The 21,378-nt window shown below is 43.3% G+C and overlaps 1 protein-coding gene across 3 annotated transcripts in view; it reads left to right on the forward strand.

Annotated features, from left to right (window-relative positions):
* Positions 1-7,864: 7,864 nt before the first annotated feature.
* Positions 7,865-21,378, forward strand: part of LIFR (LIF receptor subunit alpha) — a 78,318-nt gene continuing 64,804 nt past the window's right edge. The window contains exon 1 of one of the 3 annotated variants that reach the window (XM_072757056.1): positions 7,865-8,343. In XM_072757056.1, the coding sequence (XP_072613157.1) occupies positions 8,210-8,343 (134 nt within the window). In that variant the 5' untranslated portion in view covers positions 7,865-8,209. Of the gene's footprint in view, positions 8,344-9,010; positions 9,304-10,581; positions 10,735-21,378 lie in introns of those variants that run through there. The other 2 variants (XM_072757057.1, XM_026016659.2) reach the window with 2 other exon arrangements.

Here is a 21,378-nt window from a genome sequence, read left to right on the forward strand (position 1 = left end):
GCCCTGCTCTTCATTGTTCTGCATACTGCCATCTTAGGATATGGTCCAGGCATTGGTGAAAGCTGATGTAGGCCAAGTTTATTATCCCAACATTATTGGGAGCCCACGATGCTAAACGCTGTTTAGGGACCGAGTGTAGGTGAAATGATGGTGGCCTCACTGCTGCTCCTACTCAGCCAGCAAATAAGCCACTCGCTCCAGGCAGAATGAATGGAGTTTTACAATAGAGGCCCTGCACTGAGCGGGGCACTTGACGGGATGAGCACTGGGTGTTCTACTATATGTTGGCAAATCGAACTCCAATAAAAAACAAAAACAAACAACAACAGAAACCACTAGAGGCCCTAGGGAAAGAAGAAGCTAGCCTTGAAGAATAGGATTTTGACAATAAAGTGAAGAACATTTCAGATTCAAGCAATAGCATGGGTTTGAGGGCGTGCCAAATAGACCTGTCTGCACAGATTGTGAGACATACGGTGGGGAGACGATGTTTGGCTCTTAGAAGGTTCTGTGCTGTGCTAAGGAGTCTAAATGTGATTCTATGGGCAATAGGAGCAATTTGGCCTTTACTTGGAATATAACTCCAGAGATAGCGTGGCAGGCTGTAGTGTAAGTGGGAGGAATGGGGAATTAAATCAGGGCGGTTTCAGTGACAAATATAAAGAAGGATGATGTGGTGGGTGTTGTGAAATGGTTCTCAGACCCTCTGAAAGAGTAAAAGTCTTATTACCCAAGTCACTGAGAATGCTGCCAACAGAGAGCCCTCAGCTGTCAAGACCCATTACTCACAGTCATACCCTCTTCCTGGGATGGTTGGTGTCCAATGGCTGATGACTGCAGGGGCGTAAAGGCACCACCTCCCACCAGAGTTCAGACAGCTCTGAACAGTCATCTCAGCTTCAGAACCCCTGTACTGCAGTTGAACTTCTTTCTCTGCCCAGTTTGCTGGCTTCCTTTCCTTCTCTTCAACATCCTAAGAACACTTCCTAATAAAACTTGTCCTTGCTAATCTCTTAAGATCTGTATCCTGGGAAACTCAACCAGCTTTCAGGGGCTGCAGAGTGCATTATAGAAACAAAACCCACAGTTGGGCATCTATGCAGGAATGTAGCAAGTGAAAGAGAGGGATGAGTCAAAGAAGATTGCCAACCAAAGAAGCTAGAAGGATGATGGTCTAAGTTAGCATGGTCTCTCCCTGGGACAACAGTCATAGGCCCCTTGAGAATATCCGTTTCCCTTCCTGACCACCTATAGGCTAGAGAGATCACATACAGAAGAAAATCAAAAGTCCTGATTATATGCTTCTCTGGTCTCTCTATGCTCTAAGCTCAAGCCACCCTGGCCTCCTTGCAGTTCTGGGACATGTTAGCCATGCGCCTGTCAGTCTCCACATATTAGCAAGACTTTATCTCTCATTTATCTCATCTTTCAAGAACTCCTTCTCAGGGAGGCCTCCCCAGTTACCCCCCATTTAGAAAAGCAGCCTGGGTGCTGCCTGGGTGGCTTAGTTGGTTAAGCATCCAACTCTTTACTTCAGCTCAGGTCAATCTCATGGTCATGGGATCAGGCCCTTCATCGAGCCCCACATCAAGCGCTGCATCCATGTCCAGCATGGAGTCTGCTTGAGATTTTCTCTTCCTATTCCTTTGCCTTTCTTCTTCCCCCTGCCTCCTCCAAAAAGAAAAGCAGCCCCTGTCATTTTCTATCCCTTAAACCCACTTTATTTTTCTCCAAAGTATATATTTCAAATTGATACTGACATTTTATTACTTATCTATTTGTTGTGCTCTAGAATTAGCCAAGAACTTTATGCTCCTCACTGGTGTGTCCCTGGTCAGGAATGTAATTAGTGCATAAGTTAATGAAAATTGGGGACATAGGAGAAGTGTACTTTCAGCAGAAAATATGAGTTTCATTCAGAATATGTGGAATCTGAACAGCTGTGAGAATTTTAGAAAATAGTTGCCAATTCAGATTTCTAGGTAAAGATAGAGAAGAGGGAGTTCCTCAGCGTGTTCAGGACCCTAGGAAATGAATGGGGAGAATGAGCTAGAACACCAGTTCCCAAGTTGCTTTGGGGAACGTTCAGAGCATTCCTTCAGGCTGGGAAGGGTTTTGCATGGTGCCCTGTCAAAACCCAACTTAGTCAAAGCATCACCTATGGTGGCGACAAGTTGTAGGTGAGGTCCCAGAGCAGCTCCTGAAACTAGAAGTGGCAAAGATTTACTGGGAATCACTGATGGTGGAGCAGGGTCCAGGAATTAGGAGTATGGATGTTCCAGTCAATTCTCAGTGGTTTGAATGGCATTGTTGTCAAGATCTGTGAGGCCTCTTTTGTAAAGGGGTTGCAAAGGATGGGTGAGTTGGTGTGCAGTACCTGGCACACTGTAAATGCTCAATAAATGTTCATTGCTATTATCTACCAACTAAATGTTCTGAACCCTCCTTGTAGCCAATATCTTCAGAATCCTTAAAGTAACTTCAGAATTAGGCTGCTATGTTCAAATCTTTATTATTTCTTTGAGTTTGGTTTTTGTTCATCTGTAAAGTAGGACTAATAACACTAACACCAAGAAAATGCCTGGCCCTGGGACTGTTTATAGTTATTAATTGGTTAATAACAAATTAATATTAATCTCCCAATCTGAGAATCATATGTACACCTGTTTCTCCTCCCTAGAGTCAAGAAAAAAAAATCTAGGAAGCTTAGATTGATTTGATTGGTGTAGTCCAGGATTGGACAACCTAGGTGGGTAGAATGAGATTCCATGAGCACTTGACTTTGAACTGGATTTAGGTGGTGGTAAAGTTTTTGTCTGCTCTGTGAGCATAAGATTCTGTGTGATTAAACAGACTTGCCAGAAACCCCAGATTTCTTGGGCAGGTCACAGAAGAGAATCTCAGAGTTGCTGACTTTTTCCTTTGAGGGTAGTGTCCTCCGTTACCTCAGGTTCCAGTAGGCAAATCATCAACAGAAATGTCCCTGTTGACCAGAGCTGCCAAGGGATGGCCACTTTTGTTTTCCAATATGAGGCCCCGAGCAGTGTACCAGATTAGGTATCTGAAGGCAACCCTAGGGACGTTGCCGAAATTAATTATTTAACTGACTCATTATTTTCCAATGTGTTAGAGACCTTGAATTAAATCTGTTGGCAAATGTGTAACCATTGAAAATTCTTCACAGTCAGAAACTGGAAACAAAAACTTTCTTTTGGTTTTACATTTTTGGTTTTGCACAGACCATTGAAGTCTGTGGATTAAGTGCATTAGTTAGAATAATATATTCAAGGATTTAAGGAATTTGGGTCCAATTTCGAACCACTCCACTACCTCTGGCTTTGACCTCAGCTCAATTCCTTAATCTTTTGGCTTCTTTCTCCATCTGTGCAAGAGGCCTCTGGCAACACAGTGAATGCAGTAGCTGTAGGAAGAAATTAAATAATGGGCTTAATATTGCCACTGAGCATGGAGTAAATTGCTCTTTTGTGGGATCCATTAGCTCAACTGAGAATACTAGCACAAGATTCTGGGACTATGACAGACTATATGGAATAAGGTAGTATGAATTTCAGTGTCTTGCTTTGCCCCACAATGACTTGAGACATCAGATAAAGAATACAGCAGAAGAAAGAGAAAAACAGGGCCAGAGGTGAGGATTCACTAAGGCAGACAGAAGAGATAAAGGGTGAGGGGATGGAGGATCATAAGATCACATGAGTTTAAGTGTAGACATGGAAAGAGAAGATCTGAAAGGCAGGAAGGCAGGGTGGAGTTTACAGAGATGAAGTACAAAGATTAGAAAGGAAGATTCTTAGAGTCAATTGGGACATATGCAGGAGGGCATAGAGCAGAGGGGACAGGCAGGGTTTATTCCAGAAAGAAGGGTTTGCTAAGGGTGCCCCGTTCTCCTTGCACAGGTCTCTCTCCATCCCTGGGATTCACCCTTCTGAGGTTCTGACTCTGGGCATTAGCCTTCACAGCTGGAGGCATTTAACCTCTCAGAGGTATAAGAAATTTAACATGGTTCTTGAATATGACAGGTCTTCAGATCCAGAGAGTTAACTAAATATAAGTCTGTTGAGGGAGAGGGCCCTTACTCAGTGCTCCTCAAATCAAATAGTTAAGTGAAGTCGTGTAGGACAGGAGATGATGGGCAAACAGTAAAAGGGAATAAAAGAGAACAAAGATGATTTTATGGGCATCTGAGTGATACCTATCTACCCCTCCTAACCCTCTAAGCTTTTTACCCACTAAGGATAACAAGATTTTATAACCACACTTAGCCCCAAAGCAGGCTCTTATATCTCCTTTGATAGACTTAGGAGGAATAAAAGAAATCGTAATAATGAGAATATTCACAGCTAATGTTCATTGCTTACTCTGTGTCAGGCATATAGACAACATAGTCTTCCAAAAGGGTCTCGAGGCTGTTTACAGTACCGGATAAACTATAAAAGTGCAGGAAGAACTATGTATATGCACACCTTGGCTGAGGAAAACTAGCAGAAGGAACACGGCAGTAAGTGGTTTTATAGAAATTTACTCATCTGACCCCTCTACCGCTGTTGTGAGGCAGGTACTTTTAATGACTCCTTTTTATAAAGAAGAAAACTGGGAAAACCAAGATTTGATATTACGTCCTTGACTTGTCTTCAAAGGTCAGTATAAAAAATAATAATAACTCTGTGGGCATCTTGCTACTTATTTTCAACAATAGCAATTTCAAAGCTATTCGCCAGCAGGGGGAAAAAATATATATATATATATACATATTAGCTCTGCTTGCCACCAAAAGATGGCCAAAACTGTTGTTGTGTAGTGTCCTTCTTAACTTAGATTTTTAAATATCCCTTATATAAAGACCCTGATAACAAATTCCTCTCAGAGCTTGGGCCGGGAGAGACTTTTCTCCTAAATCAATTGGATGATTCCTTCTATTTGACAATGAGAGTTATGAAAATCTTCATTTCCCCTGTTTCACTTGGCTATGAGGAACCTTGGAACTAAGTTTTGTGCTAAAATGCTATTGTCTGTCTCAGCCAGAGTTTCTTTTGACTTTTTTTTTTTTTCTTAATATTTGCCTTTCATTGTAAACCACCTTAATTCTCTTTGGAGAAGGCACAATAAAAATAAACAAAAGACAAACAAAATGTAATCCTGCTGAGGCTATGCTAGGGATATAATAATTTACCAAAATAGTTTACCCAACACCCCTGAAATCTTTTTATCCGAAAGATAACATTCTAAACGGAATCCTGGGCAGATACTATCTTTCGTGGTGTTTATAACATTTTTCATGCCCCTCAAATAGCATTCCAGACCACTTTGGGAAAAGAACACTAGCTGATTGCTCGCATATGTCTTCTTGTTACAGGGATCTAATTAAAGTTTTGAATCTTGTCCAAAACTGTGCTCTAAAATAAACCAATTTAAATCTACATTTATCAGCCAGGCTTAAGACGAAGAACAGTTTCACTCATTTCAACTATTGACTAGTTAATAACTATACTTAATTTGTAGATTTCTATTCAGTTCCAAAATTTCTTTCAGGAGCACAGCCAAGTCTCATCCCACTGGTTGATAAACACTCTACGTGTTAAGATCACACATCCCAAGAAAGAAGCCAGTTTAAGGGCCAAGATGGAAGTAGTTTAATAATAAAACCTTATCATCTCAAGGTTGCTCCTTTCGTGGGTGATCGATCCTTTCAAAGAACAAAGCCTTTCATTTCCAGAACTTTCCTTACAGGTGTGATTATGATTTCTGTTTCACATAGAGATTATTTTATATTTTAAACATTTCAAATGAAATCTTATTCACAAAAAAAGAAGGAAAACAGAAAAACAGGGGAAACAGCCAAGAGCTAGAAAGAAGAGCACAAATCTTGGGCACAAAATAACTAAGAAGCTAAATTCTGCTATCCATCAAGAAGTTAAAGTTTAGCAACTTGCTACTTCATTCCCATTTAATTTTAGCTTGTAATATAACCTACCCTTTTACTTCTAATTACATGATCTTTTCTATTTCATCCTTTGTTTGACGTTTAGTGAAAACTATGTGTCAGGTTCTTCATATTGTAAGATATAATCATCGAACAAAACAAATTCTTATTCTGATATTTATTTTGCAACATCTCAGGAAATTGTAAAAAAAAAAAAAAGTAAATACTACATAAAACAGTATCTACAGGTTGACTAGCCTATGACACCTAAAGCTGAGTGAAATCCACGGAGCTTGAAATTAAGCTGAGATTCCTTTAAGAATCTACAGTGGAGTTAATACATCTTTTTACACAATAGTTAAAAATTTACTCCTGTCAGCACAGATAGGATCATATCAAGTGAACTGAATTATGGCCTAGTCGTAATCAGAATATTGCTAATGTATTTTTAAAGCCATTGCCTTGGTGTGGAAATATAAAATCCATTCTTTCTTGTGGGAAGTGTATACACCCGCCTCTTCAAACCAGACCCGGGTATGGGGGGTATGGGGTGAGCACTATGGTGATCCTTAGAAGCTGCAGCAAGTTCACAAGTTTCTTGCCCTATGAACTGGGTATACATCAGAGGTAGTTTTCAGCGAAGCTAATTAAAACTTAGTTTCAAGGCGTCTTCTCCAGACCCCCATTCAAGGCGGCGGCAGGAACCCTGGCAATACATTTACATGGTTGTACATTTTTGTTCACTTGGCAAAAGTAAGATATTTTAACCACAATCAGCTGAGACTGAGGTCCTTTTCCAAATGGGTTTTTTCCTCTGTCACTTTCTCTTGGGCTGGGTGTCGCTGCAGCAGGATGAGTATGCTGCATTTGTTTTTTCTTTTTCTTTGAGAGGACTACCCCAATTGCATAAATTTCAGGCCTAACAAAAACCTGCATCAACGCCTAGGTATGATAACAGTACCGATTTTACAGGTGTGTCTGGAGGATTAAATGAGTAATGAACAGTTCCGGGTACATGGTGTGTATACCCAATGGATGCTAGGTTAAGCATTATTGCCCCAAATGTTTTCCTTTCTCCATTTAGCTTTCCTTTTTTTTTTTTCTTTTTTTTTCTTTCTTACTTCCTAGCTGGAAAGCAGTCACAGAAGTTAGCATTTCATGTTCTTAAAACTGCAAATTTGTTTCATGAAAAGGAACTTTTTTCAATCCCAGGCAATGGGACTGCATCATTTTTGGGGCCTGAGGCACTTTTGCCTTTGTTGAATCCCTTCCTCGGTTAAAACAAAATTAAAAATTATATTTTAACATTGTATTAATGTAAAGACAAATACTTTTATATTGAAATACTTTCTTAAACTTTTATTATCTCTTTCTTAAACCTCTTTCTTAAACCTCAATGTTAATTTCTTCCCTTCTGATTTGAAATTAGACCATTTTTGCGGGCACCTAAAACTATTATGGGCCCTAGGCACTGTGCCTATTGAAAAAGACAGAGGATTCTCCAATATGGAACACTGATAAATTTCCCAAACCATCATGGGCTCAAGGATGGGGGTAAACAAAAAGCAGTGCTGTACAACTTAAACAGAGCTTCAGGTACACTTAGTAGAAGCACATTTTCCAGACAAGATCTTAGGGACAAAATAGGAAGCATTCAGTTTTGGTGTTCAAAATATGCACGTGGATGGAGTTGACCATTAGGACACTAATAGGGAAATGCATATTTTTGTCTCTGAAGCTTATTTTGAATTAGCATTCTTGCACGTGTCTTGTTGCCCATTTTAGTCACATTATCAACAGGGAAATGTTATTTCAGAAAATAAACTTCATTTCGCCAATTTAGAAACTGCTTTAGAATTTCACCCAAACGTCTCTAGAAAACACATCGGCCTTGGTGCTGGTGTATCAAATAAATCACAAACGAAACAAACAAGCTGGCTTCCTACTGAAGGTGTGTCTGCAGGGCCCTGTGACTCTGCGTGCCAGGGGCTCTATCTGGCACATTTCTGAACTTTGCAAAATTAATTGCGCCGAAGAGAACACCATCAAACGCGTCCGGCGTGGAGTGTAAACATCTTCAAGCCATGATTCTGCGCCATCAAGGGCTCTCCAGCTAATTTCATTTGGTGCATTACTCTGGAAGAAAATCGAGGCCAAGTGAAACTGCGGAAATGGGAACAATGCACGGAGGGAAAAAATCTCACCCCATTAAGGGATCCGTTTCTTCTCTGCACAAATAAGCCCACCACGCCTTGGAGGCAAGACTAGATGGCTCCAGGATATTCCGAGGCTGGCCCCGCGGGCCCTGTCGGACGGAGGGAGCCCCGCAGCCCCGCAGCCCCGCAGCCCCGAGAAGGAAGGTGGCCTGGGCGCCAGGGCCCCAGCCCGGGGCGCATTTTTAGGTAACTCAAAACATCTAAGCAATCGCCCCCTGCCCCCATCTCCCCCCCCCACCCCGCAACCATAGCCACCCTCGCCGAGGCGCAGGAGCTGGTTTCCGTGTTTTTGCAAGGGGAGGCCGAGGCACGGCCCCGCGCTTTCCAGTCCTCTGCGCAGCGCTCGCTGGCCGAGAGCTTTCGGGGCCGCCGCGCGCCGGGCCGGCCCGGCCTCCTCCGCGACCTTCCGAGATCCGCCTGCGGACACGGCTCTCGGCGGAGGCGCCACCCCCGGCGCTCGGGCCCCGCGCGCCGCCGCGCTCCTCGGGCTCCCAGGGACGGCCCCTGGGGCGCGCGCGCCGGGCGGGGGCGGGGGCGGGGGCGGGGCGGCGGGGGCGTGGCCAGGGCGGGGGCGCGCGCCGGAGGGGGCGTGGCCGGGGCGGCGGGGGCGCGCGCCTGGCGGGGGCGGGGGCGTGGCCAGGGCGGGGGCGCGCGGCGGAGGGGGCGGGGCCGGGGCCGGGGGCGGCGGGGGCGCGCGCGCGGCTTCCGGCGGGGGCGCGCGGGGCGGGGCCGGGGCCGGGGCCGGGGCGGGGGCCGGGGCCGGGGGCGGGGCGGGGCCGGGGGCGGGGCCGGGCCGCAGCGCCCCCCGCCGAGCGGCGTGCAGGCACCGCCCCCGCGCGCCGCAGTCCGGGCTGGAGCGTCTCGGCCGTGGCGGTGGCCGTTAGCGTTGCCTCCGGCGGGCTCTGGCGGCGGCGGCGGCGACTCCCGGGGCTCCGGAGGGCAGCGGGCCGCCCGACCCCCGTGGCCGCCTGGAGCAGCCCGCCCGGCGCTGGGCCGGGGGCGGCGGGGCGGCGGGTTGTGCCCGGCCCCCCTCCTCCTCCCGCCTCGGTCCCCGGGCGACTGCGGGCTCCGGGCAGCCCCCGGGCGGCGGCGGGCGCGGCCGAGCGGACGGCGGGGGATGGCGAGATAGCGGCGCGGGAGCGGCCGGTGAGTGCGGGCGCGGGGGCGGGGGCGCGGGCGGGGGCGGGGGCGGGGGCAGCGCTGCGGGCGGCCGGCGCGGGTCTGGGGGCGCCCGCGGGGGGGGGGCGCCCCGGGTCGCGCCGCTCTCCGCGCCCTGGGCCACCCCGCGTCCCCGAGGGCGCCGACTCTGCGGCCGCCGACTGCTGCCCCACGGAGGGCGCTGGGTTCTGAGACCCGAGGCCACCTGGGGGATGGGAAGGAGCTTTAACTCCTATTTCCCTTTGGGGATGGGAGCGACCGATTGGCTTGGTGACCCCGGGCGTGCTGGAGCTCTTGCTCGAACCCCTCCGCACGTACCTGTACTCTGCGTGCGTCTGTCCGAAGACTTGCTGAAGTCGAAAAACCCAAAGTTAAAAGTGTCAGCGATCGGAGTTGGGTTTCAGGAGAGATGCCACTTCTGAGGTTGTCTCAAAGGATGGAGCTGGAATCTTTAGGGTTCTGAGCTCTCGACAGAAAACTGCATTATCAAGCGGCTGTGGGTTTACTTCTGGGCTCGAATAACGTGGTTTTGGCCCCCACCTTCAGCTACCCCCCGCAACCCCCCCAAATCATATACGTGTGTGTATGAGATCTTCATTCTCAATTGAGTATCTTTGTGTTCCTCTTCATATGGGTGTGTTTAATGCAGCCCAATGTTGATACAACGTGTATGTGTGATTATCGAGTAGCATTTGTAGGGAAATGAAATTTTTTGCATTTCTTTTTATGTGTTTTTTTTTTAACATGCATTTTTCAACGGAAGGGTTCCAGTTTAAGGTTTGTCTTCTGACGTGTTTGTTTTCAGTTTCAGATTTGCCTTTGATTAAAAGTTTTGTTTGGAATAAAATTAATGTGACAGTATCATTGAGTCAGAGGTCCACAATGGAATCTTAAATTCGAGGCAAATTCCCATCCCCTACGGAACGAAGAATTAAATAAAGCGTTTGTATAGTGCAAACGATGATTGCCCCTCCCCTTAAAATTATTATTTTGCTACAGATCTGAAATCCCATTTCACTAATATCAGAGGATTCCTTGTCTAAGCCTGGCAGAAGAAGGGAAACCTTAGTGTTTTCAGAAACTCCAGACTCTCCTCTTGTTTTTTACATTGACTTTCTGTTTTACCGCCAGGTGGAAACTGTGTTAATTTGAAGGCTTCATTAGGTAGTAACAAGCTCAATTTAAATGCGAAGTATGCTTTCAAGGTGAACTTAGCAGCTATTTCCCTTCCAAGAATTGAATTGAGGCTTATTTGCTTTGTAATAGGTGAGATCACAAGCGTGCCTCTCTAATTAGTGGAGACTTGGATTCTCTTCTGGGAATTAAGGATCAGGAACTAGGCTGCCGAACCCAACAACTTTTGTCATTTTTGGAAGCTTGTACTTTTGAAGATGATCCTTGAACCATATGCTGGCAATGGTATAAATTATTCTGATATTAAAATGTATTGTAATAATTTGTGGGACAGGCGATCTGTGCACACTTGTAGGAGATTGAATAGATCTAAAAAGCTCTGGAGTGGAAAGTGTCTCTCTCCCCTCTCTGAAACACAGCACCTTGTTCTCCCCAGGAACCAGGGTTACTAGTTCCTTGTCTATATCTTTCCAGATATAGCTTATGCTAGTATAAACATTTCATATGTGTCCTTTTTATTTGTTTTTCCACAAACGAGGACACATTGTATATGCTGCTCTGCACCAGCTCCCCGCCCTTCCCTTAGAGTGCTGAATCTTGGCAGTCTCTCTATCAGTACTGAAGAGAGCTGTCTCATTCTGGGAGAGCTGCTGAGAGTACTCCAAGCAAGGGTGAACCATAATTTATTTAACCTTCTTTTATTGAGATATATGTAGGTTGTTTCTAATATTTCGTTATAAAATTATCGTAAAACATTAGTTTTTAAGGTTTTTAAATGGATTTTAGTTATTCCCAGAGGCCCGAAGGCAGTAGTAACTTACTTCTTTGCCTCACGTTCCAGGAAACAAATGTCCCTTCTCTCCAATATGTATCATCTGCTTTTGTATAATTTCATAGTGATCCAGAAGAATCTTTGATGTCTCCGTGGTGAAGCCTGAGCCCTGATGGCCAGGAACTAAAGTCATATATCTTGATTAATACCTTCCTTGTTTTGAGAAATTAAAGAGCAAATGGAAACCTCTTAGAATAATCTGTAAGAAAAATTCTTGAGAGTAAATATTTTTGAACATGGAGAAAAGGCTTGTACCTTCGATTAAATTGAAGGTGAAGGCTGTTTTTGTTCACCATTAGTCACTAAAATGCCTGCCTTTCATAGATTATCTCCAATATCTTACATTGTAATGTCGTTATATAATGTGGTTGCAAATTGTACAGCTTAGGAGAAGGTTATGAGTAACTCCTAAAGGGGGATATGCTTTCAGAAAATATTTGGCTCTTTTAAATTAAAGATCGACATCTCAGAGTGCTTTTAAAACACAGTAAGTTGTAGAAGTAATGCTAATCCTGGAAATTGAGCCTGATACATTATAAAAGTCGAATATTAGCCAGTGATGACCTTTATATGTTCATTACGTTTATCTTTTTAGAGTATTTTAAGAGTCCTTTAAGCATAATTTTATGCTGATTAACTCTTTTAGCATTTAAGGTGTTTTCCCTTTATTAAGTGGCACCTGCCATTGTAGTACAAAACTGCTAATACTGCCTATATTTGCTTTTCTGAAAAATGCATCTTGAGCATCTGTTACATTGCAGGGAACTCTATAGGGACTGCAAGTATAGCATTGCACAGAGTGGACGGACCCTGCTATAGTGGGTTCACCTCTCCCTGGGGGAGAGGAACAGAAAGCAGAGAAGCGATAAAGGCGGTAATACCAGGGAGTGATATGCACTGGGAAAGTAGTAAGACTTGGCTGTAGTAAAGAGGGGTTTTTGTAGTAAAAAAAACCTCAAAGACTTGAGGTTTTTGCCAGGATGGGGGCCTTTGTTTTGGGTTGAGTGGTCCTGAATCTCTCTCTCAGATGGAGAGGTTTGAGCAGAGAGTTGATGGAGGGAAGGCTGTGTTTAGATGTCTGGAGGAAGAGTGGCTCAGGCAGGGGGAACAGCAAGTGCAGAGGCCCTCCAGGGAGACTGAGCCTCTTGCCTGAGGAACAGAGGGCTGTCTCTGCAGCTGGGCCTTAAGATGGAGAGGAGATGAGAAAGTGGCAGGCAGGAGAGAGCAGGCGCTGCACTGGGCGCCCTGTGTATCTGCACGTGCGAAGGAATGTTTGCAGACGGGGACTAGAGGCCTTGGCTGGTGGCAGTCCTCCACCTGCTGGAAGCTCCAGAAGGGCGGGAGGGTCTGATTGCTCCCCATCCTTTCTCACCACCAAGAGCAGCCTCAGTCAGGGTGGGCTGTGAATATTTGTTGAATTAATGAGTAATCTGAGAGTTAAAAAAATAATCCTGCTTGATTTTGGTCAAAATACTTAGATTCAGGAGTCTTACTGGACCTTTCCATCTTGGCTCTGGCCCTTCACGTTACCAAATCTGTTATGCACGTCCTCTCAAAGTATTGCTTTACGTTGGTTGCATTTGATTGCTTTTCCATGAAATTAAAGTATGAAGCCTTAAAAGCGTACCTAATTTTCCAGGACATGATAGTGATCTCTGAGTAATTTAGTCAGAGGTTTCATCTTTGATTTCAGTAGGTTTGTTAGTGGCCGGTGTTAAATTTTCAGATACCTTTTTTTTGGGGGGGGGGGGAGGGAGGGATACTACATACATTAATTCCTTGGGGCCGATGACAGACTAATGAGCAAATAAAACATACGTACTTTATGCAGGTACTTTTATTCTCACAGGAAGATTGTGTGCATGTTCTATTTTAGGGAGTATCAGGAACTGTGGTATTTCCTCTTCCCAACTTCTAATCTGTTTGTCATTCTAAATACATGTTCCTTTATATTAATTGAAAGCGTGGGAAATGAGGTTTTTGCCAAGTAATTGTTATAGATGTCTAATAGGAATCTGTTATCTTTCTCTTGACTGTGACTTTTTGACTTCTGTTTGATATTAGGAGTTTCGTCATCTTGCAGAATGAGGGTTTTAAATTTTTTAATTTGATATTCTAATTGGTTGATGCCAGAACCCAATAAGTTGTCTCTAGGTTTATCTTCCAACTTTTTCTCATGAGCTCTGCTCAAACACTGTGTAAAGGATGGATTCTGTGACTCCTCTAAGGCCTAGGTGAAGTCAGCTTTGTCCTTTGTCACTGTCCCTGCAGTAAAAGTTCTTCGTATAGCAGGAGCATGTAAGCATCTGTTTTATATGTAACTGGTTGTGGTGATTTAGCGGCTTCGATGTTTGAGTTAAAGTACTTTTACTACTTCCTTTATATTTCCTTTATGAACTATAGAGATGCAGGAATTCCAACTTTGTCTTAACATTGTCTAAAATTACAGCACATACTTTTTCACTAGTTGTTGTTGCTAATGTCACTCACGCGTGCAAAGGTGGTGGTTCTCAGATACCGTTTTATGATTTTGTGTGGAAAGGTGAGGGAAAACTTCTGGTGGGTGAATTTTTCATGGAATTTTGCACAGAGGTGAGAAAAAATCTTGGCTTTTGCCCATTCTTCTGGTTTGTAGGGCAAGGTACAGAAGACTTGGAATCATCCTAAGGGCCTGTAATTGAGAATCTAGCTTTATTACTAAGTGGCAGTATCCGGACGGACCACAAGGAGGCGATATCATTTCCTGAAAGTGTGTGTGTGTGTGTGTGTGTGTGTGTGTGTGTGTGTGTGTGTGTGGTGCTTCCCTAGAAGGGAGTGGCTTGGGATGCTGCATCCCTCGCAGTGCCTTCCTGCGACGCCCTCAGAAGCAGCTTCAAGGAGACTCTGGATCTGCGGACAGTGGAGATGGTGGTAGCAGGAACATCTGGTGGAAAATAACAAGTGGTGGCAGAAGTAGTGCTTCCCGTTACTAATATTAGAAATGCTAATGGGGCAGTCAGTTGTAGACATGCTGTGGACAGAAATGTGTGTGCCTATGAGTTGTCAGTGGGTGTCAGCTGGAGAGAGGTGAGAATCCCCCAGGACTTCAGTGCCCCAGCCCCTGAAGGCACCATTGTGCCACCTTAAAGCCTGCCACTCCTGTCCACAAGCTTGGAGACCCTTCCTGCCATACCGGTGAGGTCCTGTGTCACGTTTCATGACTCAGTATTTATAGTCAAGTGCAGAAGTGAAGGAGGCGAGGTGTTCTAGAAACCTCTTCAAAGAAACCGTTTAAGTTGAAAGCATAAATCTTCATTGAACTGGAACCTATCCTGTGTTTATTCTTTGAAGATACCCGGATCACCAGGGTTTTTACTCTAGATGTAAAATTATCTTTTTTTTTTTCCTGTGGAGATCCATGTGGAACTATATAGAGCTTAAAATGCAGAGCTCTTACTAGTAATAAGAACTTAAACATTCAAACAAAACCAAAGAAAGTCTAGAATTGGAGATCCAGAAGTTAACTCAGGTCATCTGGTCAGCTTCTTAAGTTTACTGATAAAGAAACCAAGACCCAGAGATGTTTTAATCTGCCCAAGAATCCAGGGGTTCCAGACTGGCATTGTAACCATGATCTGCTGATTCCTCCCTGCAGGGTCCTGAGTTCCCTCCCCCCATCCAGTAGTAACTCATTGAAGACAGAGACTTGGTGGGGTTCACCGCCATGTCCTCAGCTGAGAACATTGCCCAGCCCATAATACGCATTCAGATATTTGTTGATAAATGAATACCTACAGGATTTTAACAACTTCAGATTGCCATATTGGCTCTAAGATATTTATAAAATTTGAAAGAATGTACAATTTCATGAGTTGTTAAAAAATACGGCATGTTGCTATTAAAGCCTCAAATATTAAGCCTAATATTAGCCAGACAGGTGAGTGAAGATGTGGAGTTTTACTTACTAATGGGGCACCTTCCGAGCCTGGTTTCACTAAATTTTCTAGTTGTCATCCTATAAGCTCAGTCTGCTGGAATCCGATTTCGTTAAAGTTTTATATTTTGTATTTGAAAATATATGTATTTTAAAATATGGCATTTTAAGTTATCTGAATTTTAGATATGTGCTACTAGGAGTTTCACTATTTTTAAAACTTAAGGCTATATGGTGATTTCATTGTTTAAAAACAAGTCTAGCCAACTGGAGGATTTGGGGAATTGTCACTTCAAATGTTGCTGGTGGGTGTTTGAATTGTTTTAACTTTCCAGGAGGGCAATTTTGTATTACTCATGGAAAGCCTCAAAAATGTGCCATGTCCCTTAGTCAGGCATTTCCATCACTAGGAATTTAAACGAAGGAAAAAGAAATAAGCATGTGTACAGAGACCAGTCTATAGCATCTGGCTTTACCTACACAGTACATATAGATACCATATTCCTGTCAGTAGCTTTCTCCCCAACAGTGATTCTTAACTTGGTGGGAAGTCTACTTAGTGAAGTATCTCAAAATTGGGAAGGGGTTGCTCTCTGAAGTTTGGGAAAAACATATCTCCAGATTCTGGTGACTTCCCCACAAAGTACACACAAAAAAACCAACCTCTGATTTACAAAAATGGTTTTTGTAGTTTTGTTTATGACAGTTGTAAACTAGAAACAATTTAAATGCTTAATAATAGGGATATTGGCTACACAAATTGTAGTATGTACATGTAATGGAGAGCCCTTTATTTATTAACAGTGAGGTAGGGGAATAATTTATTGATGTGCAAGAAAATCAAAATTTGCAAACTGAAAAAGATTGCAAATTGCATGTATAAATTGATCTAAGCTTTTTGGTTGTTTTGGAGGGTGAATGTAAGAGAGTGAGTTTGTGTGTGTGTGTCTGTCTGTACAATTTTCTACCTATTTGGTAAAATGCCAGGGAAATTATACACTGAATGTTAGGTGAGATTATCTTTATGTGTTGAAATTACAAGTGACTATTATTTTTTATTATCATTTTCCTGATTTCCATTATATAAAGCATGTTATATAGCTCAGAGAAAGGGAATAGATGCTATTTCCCATTTACTGGTTGTGTGAACTTGGGCAAGTTCTATGTGTCTCCTTATCTGTAAAATGGTAATAGTATTATCCAGCTCAAGGTGCCTACAGGTAGTGTTTGATAAATGTTACCTTGACCCCACCAACATGGTATGACTAAAGTCAATATTGTGTTCCTATTAATACAGAATTTCTAAGCAGAATAACTTGTTTTACAAGTTATATCAAACCTTTGTGAAAAGCATTTCAGGACATTCTGACAAAATATTTTGTTGTTTATGGTCACTGGGAAATATTTTGTTGAATATTTATTTACTTTAAAACTGAAATGTTTTCCATTGCCAAGAAATTTTAAATAGAAGGCTCTTATATTTGTCTTTAATAGTCATGAGTGATAAGTTCTTGAAGGTCAGGATCTGATCTTCTTCCCTTTTGTAGAGGTAGAATGAGATGTCATTCACTCATTCAGTAATTGTTAGGGGCCTTTTCTCCCCTTGGGTAGTGGGTAGGCATCACATATACAACAGTCCCAGACAGACGTGCCCCCTTCACTTGCAGGATATGGGAAGTAGCCATGGCAAGTGGCCAGTATGGTGCAGGGCCAGGAGGCCTGCACACACTTAGTAAATGGTATTACCACTGCTGACAGCCAAGCAGGACTTATTTCCTCTCCTGCAATTCTAAAAGAAACTTTGTCTTGATGTTACTTTTCAGTGAACACAAACATTGCCTCCTGCTTCTTCTACAAACTCCAGGAGAATCTGACTAGGTTATTTCCTTTGCTGAGGATTTACTGATTTACCTTATACATGTGTAAGAATATCCTAGGCTAATAGTCTTAAAATTGCTACTGTATATCTTCTGTGAAGGGCATGCCTTTTTGAGATTATCTTTTTTTTTTTTTAAAGATTTTATTTATTTATTCATAGAGACACAGAGAGGCAGAGACACAGGCAGAGGGAGAAGCAGGCTCCATGCAAAGAGCCTGACATGGGACTTGATCCAGGGTCTCCGGGATCACACCCCGGGCTGCAGGCGGCGCTAAACCACTGCGCCACCAGGGCTGCCCTGAGATTATCTTTTATAAAATTATTGAGATGGGAATGGAATTCATAGATCTCCCATTTGAGAAATTCTAACACATAATCTTACGGAGGATGAGAACAATAAAGCATGCAGCCTAAAATATATAAAATAACATTAATTTTGTAATTTCCTAGTGTAAGGGCAATTTTTAAGTTGGTAACAGTTGAAAAATTCTAATATAAAGTAGATGCAGCAGTCACAAAGGAAGCCTCAGAACTTTCATGATGACAAGCAGTGACCTTGCATTTCATTTCCCTCATACAGCCTAATAAAAGATGGTTTCACAAATCCTTTTTTCTTGTGCCTGTGTAAAATGCATGTCACAGGTCAGAGGCACCAGCAGAGCCAGCATTTTATTCCTCATTTATCTCAGGTTTTTTTCTGTATACTCTCTTGCTTTCCATGGTCCACTTTACCCTCTCCATCCTGTTCCCACTGGAACCAGCAGTCAGCTTGCTTGCTTGCTTGCTTGCTTTTTCTGTTGTTGAATGGAGATCACTTTTCAGAAAGAAATACCCTCTTTATGTCTCTCAGTGAGATGTACTGAGTACGCATTGGCAAGTAGAGAGCAAGCAAGCTGTGTTGACATGCAGACATTAGGCTGTTGGCTAGACATTGAACTTAGCTTGCTTGCCCCTTCTCAAATGCCAGCTTCAATAAAATTTCAGATGTCTCTGTTTTGGAACTTTTCAGCTCACTTACAAATAGTCAAAGCTGTGATTGCTGTACTCAAACCTACCATGGGATGTACTGCTGGGATCAAAACCTCAGATGCTTGCAGGTGCAGTGGAGGTCATGTACCTTGCTGAGTGGGTCTGATCGGCCTGCTCTCTTTATGCTTCTGATAGAGACAATAAGAAACATCTTTTTTTACTACAACATAGACAGCAGCGATAATCTAGATGGTAAATGGTAACTGAAATTTGTCTCATTTGGGGGGCGTATAAGGAAAGACACTGGGGAAGGTTGGATGTGGGACAGTATGAGCTTACTTTGGAAGGATGGGTTGGTGTTTGTTACGTGGACAAGGAAGAGAGAGAGGGACAGACATTCTGGGCAGAGGTTGCAGTGCGTGCAGGGACACAGAGGACAGCAGAGTCTGGCACGTTTGTTGGGACTTGAGTGCAGGGGCGATGCTGCGGGCAGAGGTGGGAGTGGGAAGTTAGGAGGCCTGAAACAGTGGAGAGCCCCATGTCATGCTAATGTCAGCAACTTTTCCAGTAGGCCAGGGAGAGTGGTGGAAAATTTGGGGCACGTGAGACCAACATTTCAGAAAGATGACCCTTGGTTGTGCCGTGAAGGGCTTGGGAATCCAGAGACCAGTGAGGAGCGCTGTGGTCCTGTAGGCCGAGGGGAAGGGCCCCCACCAGGCCTGGCCCCGGAAGCTGGTCAGTATTTTCCAATGTCAAGGTAGTGACATGGAGTAGCGGAGACTGTAAGCTCCTCTCCTGCTCAGTCTGCCGTGCCTTTTTTTAAGCTTCTGATTAAACTCAGTGCAGAAACATTCAGTGTGTTTAGAGCTTCCAAACACAGATTAGTGGATGCCTTACCCTTACATTGCTAAATGAGGGGTCCCTAAGTGTGGGTGGCATTGTAAAATAGGGAGTAGGTAAAGTCTGTAGTGACGAAGTAGCTGCTTGAGTTAAAGATGTTGGTCACAGGTTACGAACTTTGAGCTCTAAGATGAGTACATTCTGGGGGTCTGATGGACAGCATTGTGGCTGAAATTACAGTACAGTAATTTTGTACTGTATGCTTGAAAATTGCTATGAGACTAGATCTTAAGCATGTTGACCCCCTCCACACAAAAAGGTAACTGTGAGGTGATCGACGTGTAGATTAACTTGATGATGGCAGTCATTTCACAGTGTATATCAGATCCTTAAGTTGTCCCCTGGAGATGTATCCAGTTTTGTCAGTTATACCTCAGGAAAGCTGAGAAAAAAATAGGGAGTAGGCACACTTATGGAGAGATGGGATAAGAATAAATGGGGTGAGATTTACACCAAAACAAGAACTTAAAATAATTTGAGCATTAGTAAAGTCAATAATAGCTTATTTGTAATATTAGGAATACCTTACTATTGGATTACCTACCTGTAAAGTTTTCAGGCTAAAAGTGAATCCTCTGATTTTAATGCTGCTGGAGGATAGGATTTTAGGCATTGTGGTAAAATGAGGAGACACAAGAGTTGTCCTTGTTGTTACTAATTGTTGGCAGTTATGTTACATTGTGGGCCCATTTCACTGATCAGCCCTTTGCGTTTTTTCCACAATGTTACAGCTAGATCACATCTCTTCTGACCTGTATTTGTTCATTTTGCACATGTTGCCATCGTCAGCATCAGCATCATTTTATTTTGGACCCTGAAATTATTGATTCTAGATTTATCTTTCATACTAGTTTATTGGATTAACTTATTAGAATCCTTATTACTACACTGTAATATATTTGGTATTTTGCCCATTCTTTTCATCTACAGATTGAGGAATGGGTTTCCTGGCTCATCATCGAGTTCATTAATGAAAAGCACAAGAAAAACAGGCCAAATTGACATCATCCTATAATTAGTGCCCTTTGAGTAAGGTTGAGCACCATCAAATTAATCTACATGTCGGTCGCCTCACAGTTACCTTTCTGTGTGTGGAGGGGGTCAACATGCTTAAGATCTAGTCTCATTGCTAGCATACAATACAAAACAACCCCCTATAGTCTTTTGTATACAGTATGTGTCTCTTCATCTTGCTCATAAGTATCTTTAAAGCATTTAGAAAAGCTCTTGCTGACACTTGCTTTTCTCAGTTCAGTTGCCTTATCAGGTAAGAAGGTAAGGTGAGTAAGGGGGTACGGGTGGGCTGAGGTTCATTGGCCCAGGGTCCCTTTCCTGATATGTTCTGTAATCTTACCCAGCATCAGTGTCAAGCTCACATCTCTTCTCTCATCTGTAGAATGTGCTTTCTTGACAGGATATCCCACAGAACATCCTTTTCCAAAAACAGTTTGGCCAGAAACTAGTTATTTCTGTTGTATTTTTCATTCTCTATTCAGCTCTATTTAGAAGTTTCGAGTGAATGTAAGGTGAAGTATTGTGCTTCCACATGCTTAAAAGATGTCATAGAGTATGGTCAGAAGCTAAAGATTTTGTTTTAATTCTTTTTTTCCTGTTTTCCTTTTGAGAAGCATTTACATTCTAAAATAATGCTTAGGACTTGGACATCTGGGTTTAAATAATGCTATAAAGAAAAGAAAAGGACCATTTGAATTCTTTTGGAGAGGAGAGAGCTTTGAGATTCTGACCCCAAAGAGTGTTAAGAAAACATTCAGGCACACTTTGGTCAATATCTGTGCACTGAAATATAAATCTTCAAACAGTTTATATTTTAAGATTATTTCAACAGCAAGTCCAGAATTTTTTAATGCCAATACATTTTGAAAACAGGTTGTTAACTGGTGCCCTAAGAACTGTACTTGGCCTACAAATATGTTTTCTTTGGCTCACATAGTGTTTCATAAAGAGTTAGTTGCCAACATTTAAAAATAAGGAGATTTCACGTTATAAAACCAAACCTGCATTCCTGTCCCTTTTTGAAAATCTTGATGGCCTATGACTACACTGGACCACGTTCTACATGGTGGTTGTATAGAAGTAAAGCACCAGCAGGAGGCTACCCACCGCCGCTGTGCACTCCTTACTCCGTCCCTGTGGCCAGCCTCACTCACTTCATCTGGTTGGTCCTCAGGGTGGGTTTGAGCTCGTACCTGCCGAGTCAAAGAGCTAACTAACTAAAAGTATACCTCAAGGTTGGGAGGAGAATAGTAAGGTGGAAGCAATTTGAGATTTTGTTCCCTGAACGTAGGTTGTTTGAGCTCGGTCATGATGTGAGGACTGGCAGTGCTTGGGAAAGTAGGTGGGGTAATTCTCCCAGGAGCGGTGTTCGGCTGGGCAGTGTGGAGAGCAGCCTCCCTCGTGGCATTCTAGATCTGCTAG

Source organism: Vulpes vulpes, chromosome 4 (assembly GCF_048418805.1).
Source record: "Vulpes vulpes isolate BD-2025 chromosome 4, VulVul3, whole genome shotgun sequence".
Classification (NCBI taxonomy): domain Eukaryota; kingdom Metazoa; phylum Chordata; class Mammalia; order Carnivora; family Canidae; genus Vulpes; species Vulpes vulpes.